General features: G+C 41.4%; 1 protein-coding gene across 1 annotated transcript; it reads right to left on the minus strand.

Moving 5' to 3' along the window:
* On the minus strand, positions 261 to 4882 carry LOC107611342. The gene is made up of 7 exons (XM_016313279.1): positions 4494 to 4882; positions 3769 to 3929; positions 3104 to 3219; positions 2065 to 2527; positions 1100 to 1986; positions 873 to 1040; positions 261 to 830 (listed from the first exon to the last, which is right to left on the minus strand). Exons 1-7 carry the CDS (start codon positions 4880 to 4882, stop codon positions 261 to 263), a joined length of 2754 nt encoding a protein of 917 aa, XP_016168765.1.

Here is a 13850-nt window from a genome sequence, read left to right on the forward strand (position 1 = left end):
CACCATGTTTGCTTCACGAAGGGTGTGCGTCCAAGAGATTTGTTGAAGGCGTGCAGCTTGGTTACGGATGTCCTGAACCAGAGGGGCACAATGATGGGCTGGGGAATATCCATGCTTGATGAAGTTGATAGCAGCAGCTGAGTCAGACTCAACTACCAGTTTTTGGTATTCATTTGTTGTAGCAATGGTCATCCTATGGATGACTGCCCACAGTTCTGCGTGCATAATCGAGCAGTTATCTAGATTACCTGAGTATCCTTTTAAGAATCTCCCAGCCGAGTCCCTGAACACTCCCCACAAGCGGCATTACTTCTCTGAGCATACCAGGAACCTTCAACATTCAACTTAACACAATCTCCATCCGGTCGCGACCAGCCAACAAGACACCTGCTAGCAGCTCGAGTATTTCTCGGATTTAGATTGCTCTTAACCACCTTCAAAAATTCCTCGGCCCGCGCTCGAATTTGGTAGCCAACCGTAGTAGCAGCAACAGTCTCTCCATTGAAAACAAGTTTATTCCGGAAGAACCATAGGGATGATGCAGCAACTCCAAAAAGGCAAGACCAATTGTTATTTGAGGTAAGGTTTAGAGATAACCAATTGTTGAGGCTAGTGTTGAAGAAGGAGTTGATGCCATTAGGTGGGATAAGCCTTTGCCAAATGCTTCTAGCATAGAAACAGTCCCGAAGGACATGGATGACTAACTCTTCATGATGCCAGCATCGAGGGCAAGCGCCATCCGTGGTTAAGTGTCTACGTCTTCTTTCCAAGTTGGTGAGGATAGTGTTGTGTGCCACCAGCCAAAGAAAGGTTCTCACACGCTCAGGACCCTGCCACATTCACACTAAATGGAAGATCCTGTTGGGAGTAACTTGGGTTTCCATAAGGTTCTGATACGCTGACTTGATACTAAATTGGCCGTTTGAGGAAGATCTCCAAGCTATATAGTCAGCTTCCTTCCACGGGGACGGCGGGGAGATACCTACGATCCTCTTGACAATATCCTCCGGCAACATCTCCTGAAGCTTCCTAACATTCCACTGCCCTGAGACATCGAGGAAATCTATTAGCATATCTGAATAAATGCATTATTACTAACCTGGTTTGTAGTTGCACTTAAACTACCTACACTCGGGATCCAGCAGTGCTCCCAGAAGCGAATTTGGAAACCATCCCCAACTCTCCAAATACAGTTTTGTTGGACATTTTCCCAGACAGAGCAGATACCCTTCCAAAGATTTGAGCTATTCCGCCTCCTTTCCACCTTGGGCATGATATTCGTGCCGCTACCATATTTTGATCTGAGTATTCTAGCCCAAAGAGCCTCTTTTCTTTCAATAAGTCCCCATCCCGCCTTCATCATAAAAGCTTGATTCATTTGGCTTGCATGTCTAATACCCAGACCCCCACAGCTTTTAGGTTCACAGACTCTCTTCCAACTAAGAAGATGTATTTTCTTGGTTTGTTCTGTGTTCCCCCAGAGAAAATTCCTGCAGATACAGTCAATAGTATTACAAGTAGTGGAAGATAAAACAGCATATTGCATATTATATAAAGGCATAGATGAGAGGACATATTTCACCAGAGTCACTCTTCCCGCAAGAGACAAGGATGAAGCTTTCCAAGAATTAAGCCTGGCATGAAGCTTGTTGATAATGCCCTCAAAGGCATGTTTGGATACTCTAGAGTGGAGAATCGGAATGCCTAAGTATTTGCCTAAGTCATCAGTTCTGGAAAACTGCAAAATATTACTCAATTCTGCTCGCACTGTGTGGCCCACATTCTTTGAGAAGATGACCCTGGTTTTCTCTTTGCTGACGCTCTGACCCGAGCTATCACAGAAAGCCTCGAGACATTTATTAATGACATTTGCTTGTTCAAGATTGGCCTCTGCAAACAAAATAATGTCATCTGCAAAGCACAGGTGGGAAATAGGGGGACCATCCTTCTTGAGTCGAATCGGTTTCCAAAAGCCATGATCCACTGCTGTACTAATGAGTTGGGAGAGTCATTCAATACAGAGCACAAAAATATACGGAGAAATGGGGTCTCCTTGCCTAATACCTCTGGAAGGTGTAAATTCTTCCAGTTCCTCCCCATTCCAAAGAACCCTCATCCTGGCGGTCAAGATACAAGAGAGGATAAGATTAACAAAATTCTGGGGAAGCCCAATATCTGCAAGGGTCTCCTTGATAAAGCACTCCTTTAACCTATCATACGCCTTTTCCAAGTCAATCTTTATAGCCATCCAGCCTTTCTTTCCGTTTTTCTGTCTCATAGAGTGGATGACCTCTTGAGTGATGATGATGTTATCGGAGCTGTGCCTACTGGGGACAAAACTGCACTGATTAGGCATAACTAATTTGTCCATCACTTTTTTCAACCGGTTCACGAGAATCTTAGTAACCACCTTATAGGAAACATTACAGAGATTGATGGGCCTTAGCTGTCTTAAATGCGAGACAGGTTCCACTTTGGGGATGAGAGTGATTAATGTCTCATTAACCTCTCTGATCTTGCTCGGGTCCTTAAAGAAATTTTTGGTCAGATCACAGACATTAGTGCTGACTTTATCCCACTAACTCTGGTAGAAGATGGCTTGAAGCCCATCCCTGCCAAGTGCCTTCCAACTGCCCATACCAAAAATAGCATCTTTCACTTCTTCGTTAGTCACGTTTTGGCCCAGGATGTTGCTGTCGGAGCTGCTCAGAGCGGGAAAACTATTCTTTAAAATGAACAGGGTATAAGAGGGGCTGTCAGAGTAAAGATTCCAAAAGAAAATAGTAGCCGTATTTTCCAGAGTAATCTTGTCTGTTATTCAGTCACCGTTGTCATTTTGAAGGGAGGTAATCTTGTTTCTGCGCCTTCTAATCATTGTAGAGCCATGAAAGAATTTCGTATTTCAATCTCCAAACTCGATCCATTTGCATCTAGCTTTTTTGAACCATAAAATTTCTTCCTGAATGAGAATGTTTTCATATTCCAACCACAAATCTTTTTGCATTTTTTCTAGAAAAGAGTTCTGAGAATACCCCAAACTATTAGCAATACCTTGGAGCCTTCTAAGGATTCTGTGTTTCTGTTTGAAAACATTACCAAAGACCGAGCTATTCCACTCCTTGATTTTATTCTTGAAATTTGAAATACCCTCATCCCAAGAGTTCTTGACATTCCATGAGGCATCAACAAACTTTCCAAAATCCGGGTGGGTAATCCACGCTGCAAGAAAATGAAACGGTCATCTACCTTTATTATGTGTCATAGCATTTGATAGTTGCAAACAGATAGGCGAGTTATCTAATTTGAGCGTGGGCAAGTGTTTAACATAAGCCTTAGGGAAGGTAATTTGCCACTCCAAATTGCTCAGCCCCCTGTCCAGTCTCTCCGCAAGATTTCCTCTCTTCTAAGTGAATGGCCAACTAGAATAACCCAAATCAACTAGGCCACAAGTCAAGAGACATTCTTGAAACTCCTTGTAGGCACTTTGGGTGTTGTTGATCATCCCACCATGCTTTTCATGATTATGCAACATGGCATTAAAATCCCCCAAAAGGCACCAGGGGAGATTAACGTTGCTAGCATACGTTTCAAGTGAATTCCACAAGGCTCTTATGGTCACCCTCTGTGGACTACCGTAAACAGCAGTAATGAGCCAGGGGCTCGAGTTATTACCAGAGACTTTAAGGTGGATATATTGCCTATCATGTTTCAGAACATCCACGCTCCAAACAGAGGAGTCCCAAAGACACCATATTCCTCAAGAGTGACCCATAGCATCCACAACAAAGGATTTATCAAAACCCATCTTGTCCCGAATCTGTTTGCCTCGTGTTCCACTTACATGAGTTTCTAACAAAAAGAAGAAGTTTGCCTCATACTCCTGTCGCAGGTCTCGGATAATTGACGGGAAGGCTTTACTGCCAGCACCCCTACAGTTCCAGCTAATGATATTCATTATCCAAGATGCAAGGGAGGAGGAGCCATCAACGGCCAGGATTACTTGCGGGCAAGAGCCCCTTGTTCCGGACCTACCTGGTCCCTGGAAGACGATTCCTCCTTTCTGTCCCTGCTACCAACTTCTACCCTGAGAACATCTGATTGCTTCACTTGATTGCCTCTGGGCTCGACAATCCCTAATCATTCTCCTGGTGGATGTTGGTTCTTTCCCAAATTAAACAGCATTTATCCCGGACCACATGCTGATCCAGGGTCATATGGGCATTCTTCAAAGAATTGAAGGCTTTCCATTTCTCTCACTCCATCCTCTTTATATACTCCTTGACCACAAGCTCCATACCTTCAAGCTCTGGATCTGTATCTTTTCCTTAGACAACTCTTGGTAGATTTTCCATCCCTTTAGGGTTAGGTAAGGCAATTGCAGGATTTTTCTCCTTATTCTTATTGTAGTTTGGCTTCCCACCCGATTTGGATAAGCCTTTTGGGGGAGGCATAGTTTTTTTTTTGTGGGGTTCAGCCCGTTGACTTCTATTGACTTTTGGACCTTCTCTACATCTTCCATACTTTTCTGAACGTCCTCCGAACTTTCCTCATGCAAGATCGTAAATCGAGATCCATCAGAATCTTTCCTTTTTGGAGACTCGTCCTTTTCAGAGTTATATTTAGTAACCTGCTTCTGATTGCCATGAGATTCTTTCTGTCGTATTTGGATCTTCTTTTTATTTGTGTATCTTTTAACCATCATCCAAGGCCCGAAATTAGGGTTAGTTTGACCGTTGCCATGATTGTCATGATTGCACTTATTTTGTAGAGCTCCAAACTTTCCATTTTGGTTATCACCATGCTCAGCAGTTCCCTCTACCGGAGGATCATTTCTGGCGCCGACATCATCCATAGGATTGCCACTAGTTGTTAGGTTCTCCATGCACTATTCTGATCTATGTCCATACCTGCCACAAGTAAAACAAATTTGATACAGACCTTCATATTCAAGGTGAAGTTCACATCCAAGCACCGAGATACGTGGCACAAGTTATTTTGCCAGGTCGATCTCTACACATATACGGGCGAATATCCCCCGTGAGTGGATAGACGTGGTTCGATCGATCTTTAGCATATGACCAATGGCCGAACCCACCCTCCAAAGGAAGCGGTGATTATAAAGTTCAATAGGGAGATTTGGGATGCGGATCCAGGTAGCAATTTTCCTGACTTCTGTGGACCCTGATAAGAAGAAGGGTCTCCATCTCTGAACAATAAGGTAGTGCCCAGCAACCATCCAGGGCCCTTCCATAAGCGCATGAGCGTAGTCCTCCTTATCTGAAAAATGAACAAAAAAATAGTCACGATTCATATCAATAACATGAATCTTACCTTTACCTTCCCAGTCTCTTCGAAGGCGTTGCTCCATGAACGCAAAAGTCACACGCTTTTCCAAAACTTTGACCATAAGAACATTCTTCCATGGTTTACACCACTCTTCAAATTCCTCTTTAGACACTGGAATCGTGGGACAAGTGTTAAAAGATTTTTCAGCATTCACCCCATCCCCATCATCTTTATACCACTTATCCTCCGGGTTAGGCTCATCATCGTCCATGGTGAACGAGGTCTCATGGTCGCCTTCCAATCCAGGCCCGGTCAGTAGAGTTTTCTTATATGAACCTTTTTGAATAGGTGTGTCTTTCACCTCAACTGGCACAATTTCCATGCAATCGGGCGAATGATTAAGATTCACCTCTCCTCGAGTTTTGACTTTCTTTGTACATCTCTGTACTAGGTCATCTTCCTGAGTGGAAACCCTAGCAGAACGTTGTTCAGACATAACGTAGCAGCCAAGAGGTTGGGAAAGCTCCTTGAAGTCGAAGGGAAGTTCCAAAAGCTTCTATTGCATTTCCCAGCTCAAAAGTTCATGGAAAGTTTGTAACTTTCTTACAACGATGTTATTTGAACTCATTACCATATCTAACTAGTAATGTGATCCAATCTGAGCTGATTTAAGAGGGGACGCGTGGACTTCATATGCGTTGGACATTTAAGGTAATTGTAAGACCCAGAATCTTTGAAAAGTCTTATTATGATCAAGTCTCAAATCATATGGTTATTTATAGCCTTAATTTCAGAAATTATTTTATTAAAGGTAATTAAGGCAAGTTTTGATTTATTGGATTTGAGATATGTTATGATTATTATCCAATTTTACAATTATTGGATTATTTTTGAAAACAAATTGCAAAAATGAGGAACAAATAGTATTTTCTATATATAATTAGGGTTGGATTTAATTGAGTTTCAATTACTATATTATTCCCAATTTTATGTGAAATTACCATAATGCCCCTAACCCTAATTATTTTGAAAAAGAAATAAAATCCTAAAACCCTACCCGGTAACCCGTTGCTCCCCCATGCCCCAGCAGCCACAACACACACGGTTTTCTTCCTCTCTTTCCATGAAAAGGGAAGGAGCAGAGGCAGAAAAATGAAATTGAGGGAGGAGGGGAGAGAGAGGAACGCCGTCGCACATCCAAGGGTGGAGATCGAGAGAGAGCAAGCCGTGCCACTGCCACCACGGGTTGCCGTCACTAACGCCCAGCCGTCTCTGCCTTTTTGCCGCGAAACAAGGAGCCCAGAGGAAAGAAAGGGGCGGTGCCACCGCCAGGGCTCACCGCCGTCGCAGTTGCCGTCACCCCTTGCTACTGCCACCTTCGCCGATCATCCTTGCGCAGCGTCACAGGCAGAACCGCGACCTGGAGAGAGCGCGAGCCATAGCCACCGATGGAGAAGGAGGAGCGCGCGCGGAGAAGGTGAAGCCACCGCTGTCGCCGGCACCTCCAGCCCGTATCGCCGCCGAGCGCGCTGTAACCTCTGCCGCCGCCAATCTGATTTGCTCTGCCGCCGTGCCGTTGAGGAGAAGGCCGTCCAGTCACACCGAAAAGGTGAGACAGAGAGATCTGCAGCTGAGCCGGGGTTCAGCCACCGTGTCCAGCTGCACTTGCGTCGCCGGTGCCGCCTTGATCGGAACTACCGCCGTCAAAAAGGGGTTTCAGGCCACCGCGGGTGTCGCTGCCAGTGAAGAGAGCTGCATCTCTGTGATTCTGACCGCCAGGGATGGTCCTGTGACTTCCAGAATTGCTGCCGGAGCTCCGGGCTGAGCTTCTGCCACTTGAGACCCTACAGTCGTCGCCGAAAAAGTTTGCCGGTAAGGGTTTTGATTGAGGTTTCTGCCTTTTTGGATTTCGAGAAGGTTTTAATGCTGCGTGATTTTTATAGTTGATCCACCAGAGCTTCTGCCACCGTCGGAGCTGTTGCCGGGCCTGTTCAAAATCGCAGCTGCTTCGTTTTGCTAGTTCAGTAAGTAATTATGTTTCGAAAAGCCTTACGTTAGTATTCGGTTGTGTTGGTTAATGAATATGAGTTTTGGTAACGTGGGGTCGAGTCCTGATTATTATATGTTGCGACTAGGGTTGCTATGGTTATTGCAAAAGTGACTGGGAGCTGAGGTTTTGGTTGCCGTCAGTTCGGGTTGAGGCGGAAAGGACTCTGTGAGGCGTTTGGGTTATGGAATTGCGTTTTGAGGTAGGGGCGCTTTCCAAAAACTATGTTTTGTGTATTGGAATTATTATATATGGATACTGGTGCGAGATATTATGTATTTGGTTATTGTATCTGCCTTATGTATTATTTGATTGACTCGAATGACTATGGATGTTGGTTTGGCTGAATTGTTGTGCGGCTTTATGAAATGTAATGTATGAAGTTGATTCTTTAAAGATTTGAAATATGAGTTTAATCCGTTGAGGATTGGTTTGAATTAAGTCAATTATTTTGAATATTTATGTTTTCAAGCTTAATTTATTTAGTGAACTTTATGCCTTGAGTTTGACTTATTTAGAAATGAACTATTTTTACCGTTTGAATCACTGAAGGAAAGAATGATGCTCTAATATTGATTTCAATATAAAAGGGAGCTTTTAGTGATTTCAAAGGAATCTAGACTTTTGATTGAGTAATTAAGTTTGAGGCATTTTGGAAGAGTTAGAAAAATGTGCTCCAAAAAGAAACCTGAAAGTGGTTTGATTCAAATGAACCGGTTCTTTTTCAAATGAGTTGATTTTTGGACCGGATTGGAACTTGTGATTTTGTATGGTCGGTTTCATAATAAATTCAATTTTATTTACTTGAACCGAGAATCCATTATTTTAAGAGTTTCAATGAATTTTAAGGAATTGATATAGGTTGACTTTCCCTAAAGACTTGGGACTCTGCCGAGAAACCTTTGTTATAAAATCCCATTGTTGTATGGGTGATTTTGAATACTTTGAAATAAATCCTTAACTTGCCATGGTTTTGGAAGTTTTGGAAAGAGAATGCCGATAGTGGCTTTGTTTTAAAAAGGGAACTCACTTTGAGTAAATTTGGCTTATTAGTCTGAGATGATTTGAGAAACGAGATTTCTAAAGCCAAGGCTGAAAAGAGTTGAAACTTGATTTCAAAGTGAAACGATTTGAGAAAAAGTGATTTATGGCTTAAATGCCGGTTTTATGAATTTGATGATGTTGGATGGTGGAAGTGCTGTTTTGTTATGGGTCAGAATGGCTGTGTATGATTATGAAAATTGGCTGGTTCTGGATTGAACCACGAGCCGAAATGGCTGTGTATGATATTGATTTATGGCTAATTGCTGAATGAGTTATGGGCCGTATGGCTGACTATGAATTATGAATTTAAGCCGGATGGCTGAGATGGATGTTGATCCATGATTGGGACTGAATGAATATATGCTTGAGATACCTGGGTAGTAGCAAGGGTTGTGGTTCGTCCTACTTACTCCAGGTTAGAGACTGTGATGCCTGGGTAGTAGCGGTAGTAGTGGTGATTCCACTCGCTCCAGGTTGAGCTTTTAAACACCCGCTTGGGTAGTAGCCGCAGTAGTGGTTATTCCACTGGCTCTGGGTTGAGCGGGTAGTAGCAATGGGATTGTAGCTCAAACCTACTTGCTCCGCGATGGGTGTTTCTGTCCATGGTTAGCTACCAGGACGTGTCGGTTGGCTATATAACCGACAGATGATATCATCAGCCACTAAGGACAGGCATGCATCATATGCATCTATGTGACATTATTTGGGTGTGCATATTATACTTGGTTTGCCTATGTGATTAATTGCTAATTGTTCTACTTGCAATAACTGTTTGTTTGTGCTTGCATCTTTCTATTTGTGTTTGCTACTGGAACTCTGTTGGACTGTGGTGATTGGTTGATGGTTGGATTGTTTGGGCCTAGGGCCGTGGTTGAAATGAGATGGACCGATGGTTGGTTTCGGTTTTGTGTGTTTCTGGTTTGAAAAAAAATATGAAAGGCTATTTTGGTTCAGCATAGATATATCTTTTGAAAGGCTTTTGAGTTTTTGAGAATTGAACGGTTCCTCTTTCAGAAAAGATTTCCGACTTTACTTTCAATGTAAACCGTTGTTTTTGAAAAGAGGCATGAGACAGCTATTAATCACTGGTACGGTTTATCTTCACGAAAGTATTTTTGGGAGCAGTATTGCGATTTAAAGTTTTAAACAGGCTCATATTTTAGTATTAATTAGTATAAGTGTCGTCGTAATGTCCGAGCTATCAGAGTCGTGCAGCCGGAAGCGTGAGCTTTGGTAGTTAGGGTGTTATATTATGGTATCAGAGCAGTCCTTCCTATAGAGCCTGAGGAATGGACCGACTATGCTTCAATTGCATACTCTGAGCGTTTGTCATGTATTAGGTCTTGTCGAAAGACGAGAATTAGAGCTTTATGCACATGACGATCTATTGATTAACAATGTTAGTCTTGTATTGCATAATTCTTGGTATTAAGTTTGGCCAGCTTAACACTAGTGAATTATGTATATGAGAGCACTAATGGGTTATCATAGATGATCCACGAGTTTTGAGTAAAGCGAAACCGTGGGTTTTGGGAACGTTAGAAACTATTTCTCGAGGCTATTCAGTTGTGTCTTGAATTATGTTCGAGTCGACCTGTTCTTTCGTATCCTAACTTGAAGTTCTTGCTTGCTAATCCTTTTAAAAAGTAGTTTGATTTTTTTTAACTCTATTCCTCTATTCATATGCATTCTTGTTTGATCTTAATTGTATATACTTGTTTGGAATCCTTGTTACATCTGTCTTTCTCTATTTGAGTTCTTCCTTATTCAAATATTCTTTAATATAGCTTTGAACTTGTCTTAATGCGTTGTGCCTTTTAACTCTGGAGTCCGAGTCCGTTCTTAGAGAAATTGTTGATTCAGTGTTCCTCTTATTTGACAGTGATCGCAGCCAATTATGGGATTTTATAAAAATTGCTGTTGATTAGATATATACTTATCTATATATGAAACTTTGAGATTTCTTATACAGTTTAACAACTATTTATTTCTGATGTCTCGCCTATACCTTTACTGGTTTACTGAATTGTATTTACTTTAAATACAAATTTACTTTCTAGTAATTTTACTATAGTTCCAATGCACATCTTTATTTGATTATATATTTGGGCATTTCTCAAAATTCTGGAAAGAAAGGGGATTTTTCGCTTTTATCCCGGTTGAGTTTCGTTTGATAAACTTTACTTAATTCATTTTGATTTGAGTTTGACCTAGCATACTACATTGTTTATGCCATTGTTGTTCTTTTGAAAATGTTGGACTCATAGCTTTCTTCCTATGAACGGACTAAATTCTCTATTAAATCTTCCATCTCTATGAATGTCATACTTGACTTTGTTTTTAACTAATCTTTCACATTTTGTGAACATTTCCATTAATTTTAGTTTTTCCTCTCTTGTGAATCTCACTCTTATGTGAGTCAGCTTGATTTGTTTCAATTTCGTGCATCGTCTATCCTCTCATTATCTCTACAAGAGTTTTTAGTCAAAGATTTATCCTTGGAAAATTACTAATGATGGAGTTGTCTTTTTCTATGACTTCTGTATTCTTTTGGAACAATTTAAAACTTGTTTGATGTTTCATGTCTAGTGGATCTTGTTTGAACTACTTTAAATTAAGATCCTTTCTTACAAGGCTTGACTCCTTTTTAGTACATCTTAAACTTCTTGAATGTTCTCCTGAGATGGTGATTTTAAGAACACTTTTGGAGTCTTGTTTTGAACTTTTTAAGGAAGTTTCGAATTCTCTTTGAAGAAATATTAAACAGAATTTATTTTCTGTTGTTTGATTGAGATTGAAACCATTGTTCAATTTTGACGAAGTTAATTTAAAGTTGGCATACGCTGTTTTAAATGAAGTTTTGGAAAGCTTCCTTGTTTAGTGGAAATCGGTTCGTTTGTAATGCACCACTTATTTTCTTTACTAAATTGTAAACAAATTTCTACCTCGGAATTTCTTTTCTAAAGAGATTTTAACTTCCTCTTGCGTCCATGCTATAAATGTTATACACGCTTGTTTGAATATGAATTTTTAGAATTTTTGAACAAGCATTTGATTACTTTCGAGTTTTTATGAACTGCTTTTGGTTAAGTTGTGCATCTAATTATCTTTCTAAAATATTTGATGAAAATATTTTAGCTCTTAGCCAAACTTGTGTGCATTTTGTTTTTAAAACTCTACATGATCTACTTCAACATGAAATTGAATTAGAGCAAGGCCACGTTTATGTTTTGTTACTCTCTTGAAGGATGTTTGTTGTTTACCTTCTCTTTCAGACTGTGAAGTGATTTTTGCAAGTTTTCGACTCTTTCATGAACAATGTATTCGAAAGTATTTTTAATTGTGCTCTTGAGATATGTGAACTTTGTCTTTGGTTTGAGAAATCCTTCTCTATGAGCCTCATACTTCTTCAACTCTACTTGAATTTGTTTCGAACTAAGGTGTTGATTTTCTCCTTATTGATCCTATTGGATTTCCTTGATTCAAGGGTTATCTTTGAAGTTGTCAATTGAATTGTGTCTAGAAAACTTCATTGCTTGAGCATCCTTGTTTATCTGGAATTGGATACATTCTCTCAAATCTATGAGTACTATCCTTGACAATTGTCTCTCCGTTCTAAATATTGTATTCTTCTGAGTAGACTCGAGAATTGTTTGATATCACGTGCGACTTGTAGACGTAGTAGCGCGATGCGTTAGTTCTTTAAGACGCGATATGTGTATATGGAAGATGAAACGGTAGGTGTACAACGTTATGAGTTGCGAGTGTTTTGTTCCTTGCGAACGGGTTTGCGGTTGTTAGGCTTATGATTGGCTATGAGGTTGTAAAGTGCTTGATGGAGTTGGAAAGTTGAAGCTTGGAGGTTGATATGAGATTAGTGTGTGGATGTTGAGCATGTCGTTGTAACTTCATCCTGTTTTATAACCTTCAATGCCTTGCCTTACCATCACATGTTTGACCCATGCCACCTTTTGCATTGAGCCTGTCTTGTAATGTTTGCTTTGCAACCATACTCCTACCTTTGTATCCTTATGCATATGATAATCCAAGTATTTGAAAACCGTATATATGTTTATATGTTGAGATATTTTTACTTCTTCCTTAAATGTGTTCAAGGGTGAACTGTTATGAGATTTCTTTCGTTTTGTATCAATTTTCGAGGACGAAAATTTTTATAAGGTGGGTAGAATGTAAGACCCAGAATCTTTGAAAAGTCTTATTATGATCAAATCTCAAATCATATGGTTATTTATAGCCTTAATTTCAGAAATTATTTTATTAAAGGTAATTAAGGCAAGTTTTGATTTATTGGATTTGAGATAAGTTATGATTATTATCCAATTTTACAATTATTGGATTATTTTCTATATTTAAAGTATAAGGTTGATAGTTATGAAATAATAAGGATTTTATATGATTTGGATTAGATAAGTAATATTTTAAATATTACTATTACTATTTTGGAAAAATGAAGACATTAATTATATTATTTCTAATTTTTAGATTTGGGCATTTTATTGAAAATAATTTGCGAAAGTGAGGAACAAATAGTATCTTCTATATATAATTAGGGATGGATTTAATTGAGTTTCAATTACTATATTATTCCCAATTTTATGCGAAATTACCATAATGCCCCTAACCCTAATTATTTTGAAAAAGAAATGAAACCCTAAAACCCTACCCGGTAACCCGTTGCTCCCCCATGCCTCGGCAGCCACAACACACACGGTTTTCTTCCTCTCTTTCCATGAAAAGGGAAGGAGCAGAGGCAGAAAAATGAAATTGAGGGAGGAGGGGAGAGAGAGGAACGCCGTCGCACATCCAAGGGTGGAGATCGAGAGAGAGCAAGCCGTGCCACTGCCACCACGGGTTGCCGTCGCTAACGCCCAGCCGTCTCTGCCTTTTTGTCACGAAACAAGGAGCCCAGAGGAAAGAAAGGGGCGGCGCCACCGCCAGGGCTCACTGCCGTCGCAGTTGCCGTCGCCCCTTGCTACTGCCACCTTCGCCGATCATCCTTGCGCAGCAACACAGGCAGAACCGCGACCTGGAGAGAGCGCGAGCCATAGCCACCGATGGAGAAGGAGGAGCGCGCGCGGAGAAGGTGAAGCCACCGCTGTCGCCGGCACCTCCAGCCCGCGTCGCCGCCGAGCGCGCCGTAACCTCTGCCGCCGCCAATCTGATTTGCTCTGCCGCCGTGCCATTGAGGAGAAGACCGTCCAGTCACACCGAACAGGTGAGACAGAGAGATCTGCGGCTGAGCCGGGGTTCAGCCACCATGTCCAGCCGCGCTTGCGTCGCCGGTGCCGCCTTGATCGGAACTACCGCCGTCAAAAAGGGGTTTCAGGCCGCCGCGGGTGTCGCTGCCGGAGAAGAGAGCTGCATCTATGTGATTCTGACCGCCAGGGATGGTCTTGTGACTTCCGGGATTGCTGCCGGAGCTCCGGGCTGAGCTTCTGCCACTTGAGACCCT

This window comes from Arachis ipaensis, chromosome B08, assembly GCF_000816755.2.
Source record: "Arachis ipaensis cultivar K30076 chromosome B08, Araip1.1, whole genome shotgun sequence".
In the NCBI taxonomy this organism is placed as follows: Eukaryota; Viridiplantae; Streptophyta; class Magnoliopsida; order Fabales; family Fabaceae; genus Arachis; species Arachis ipaensis.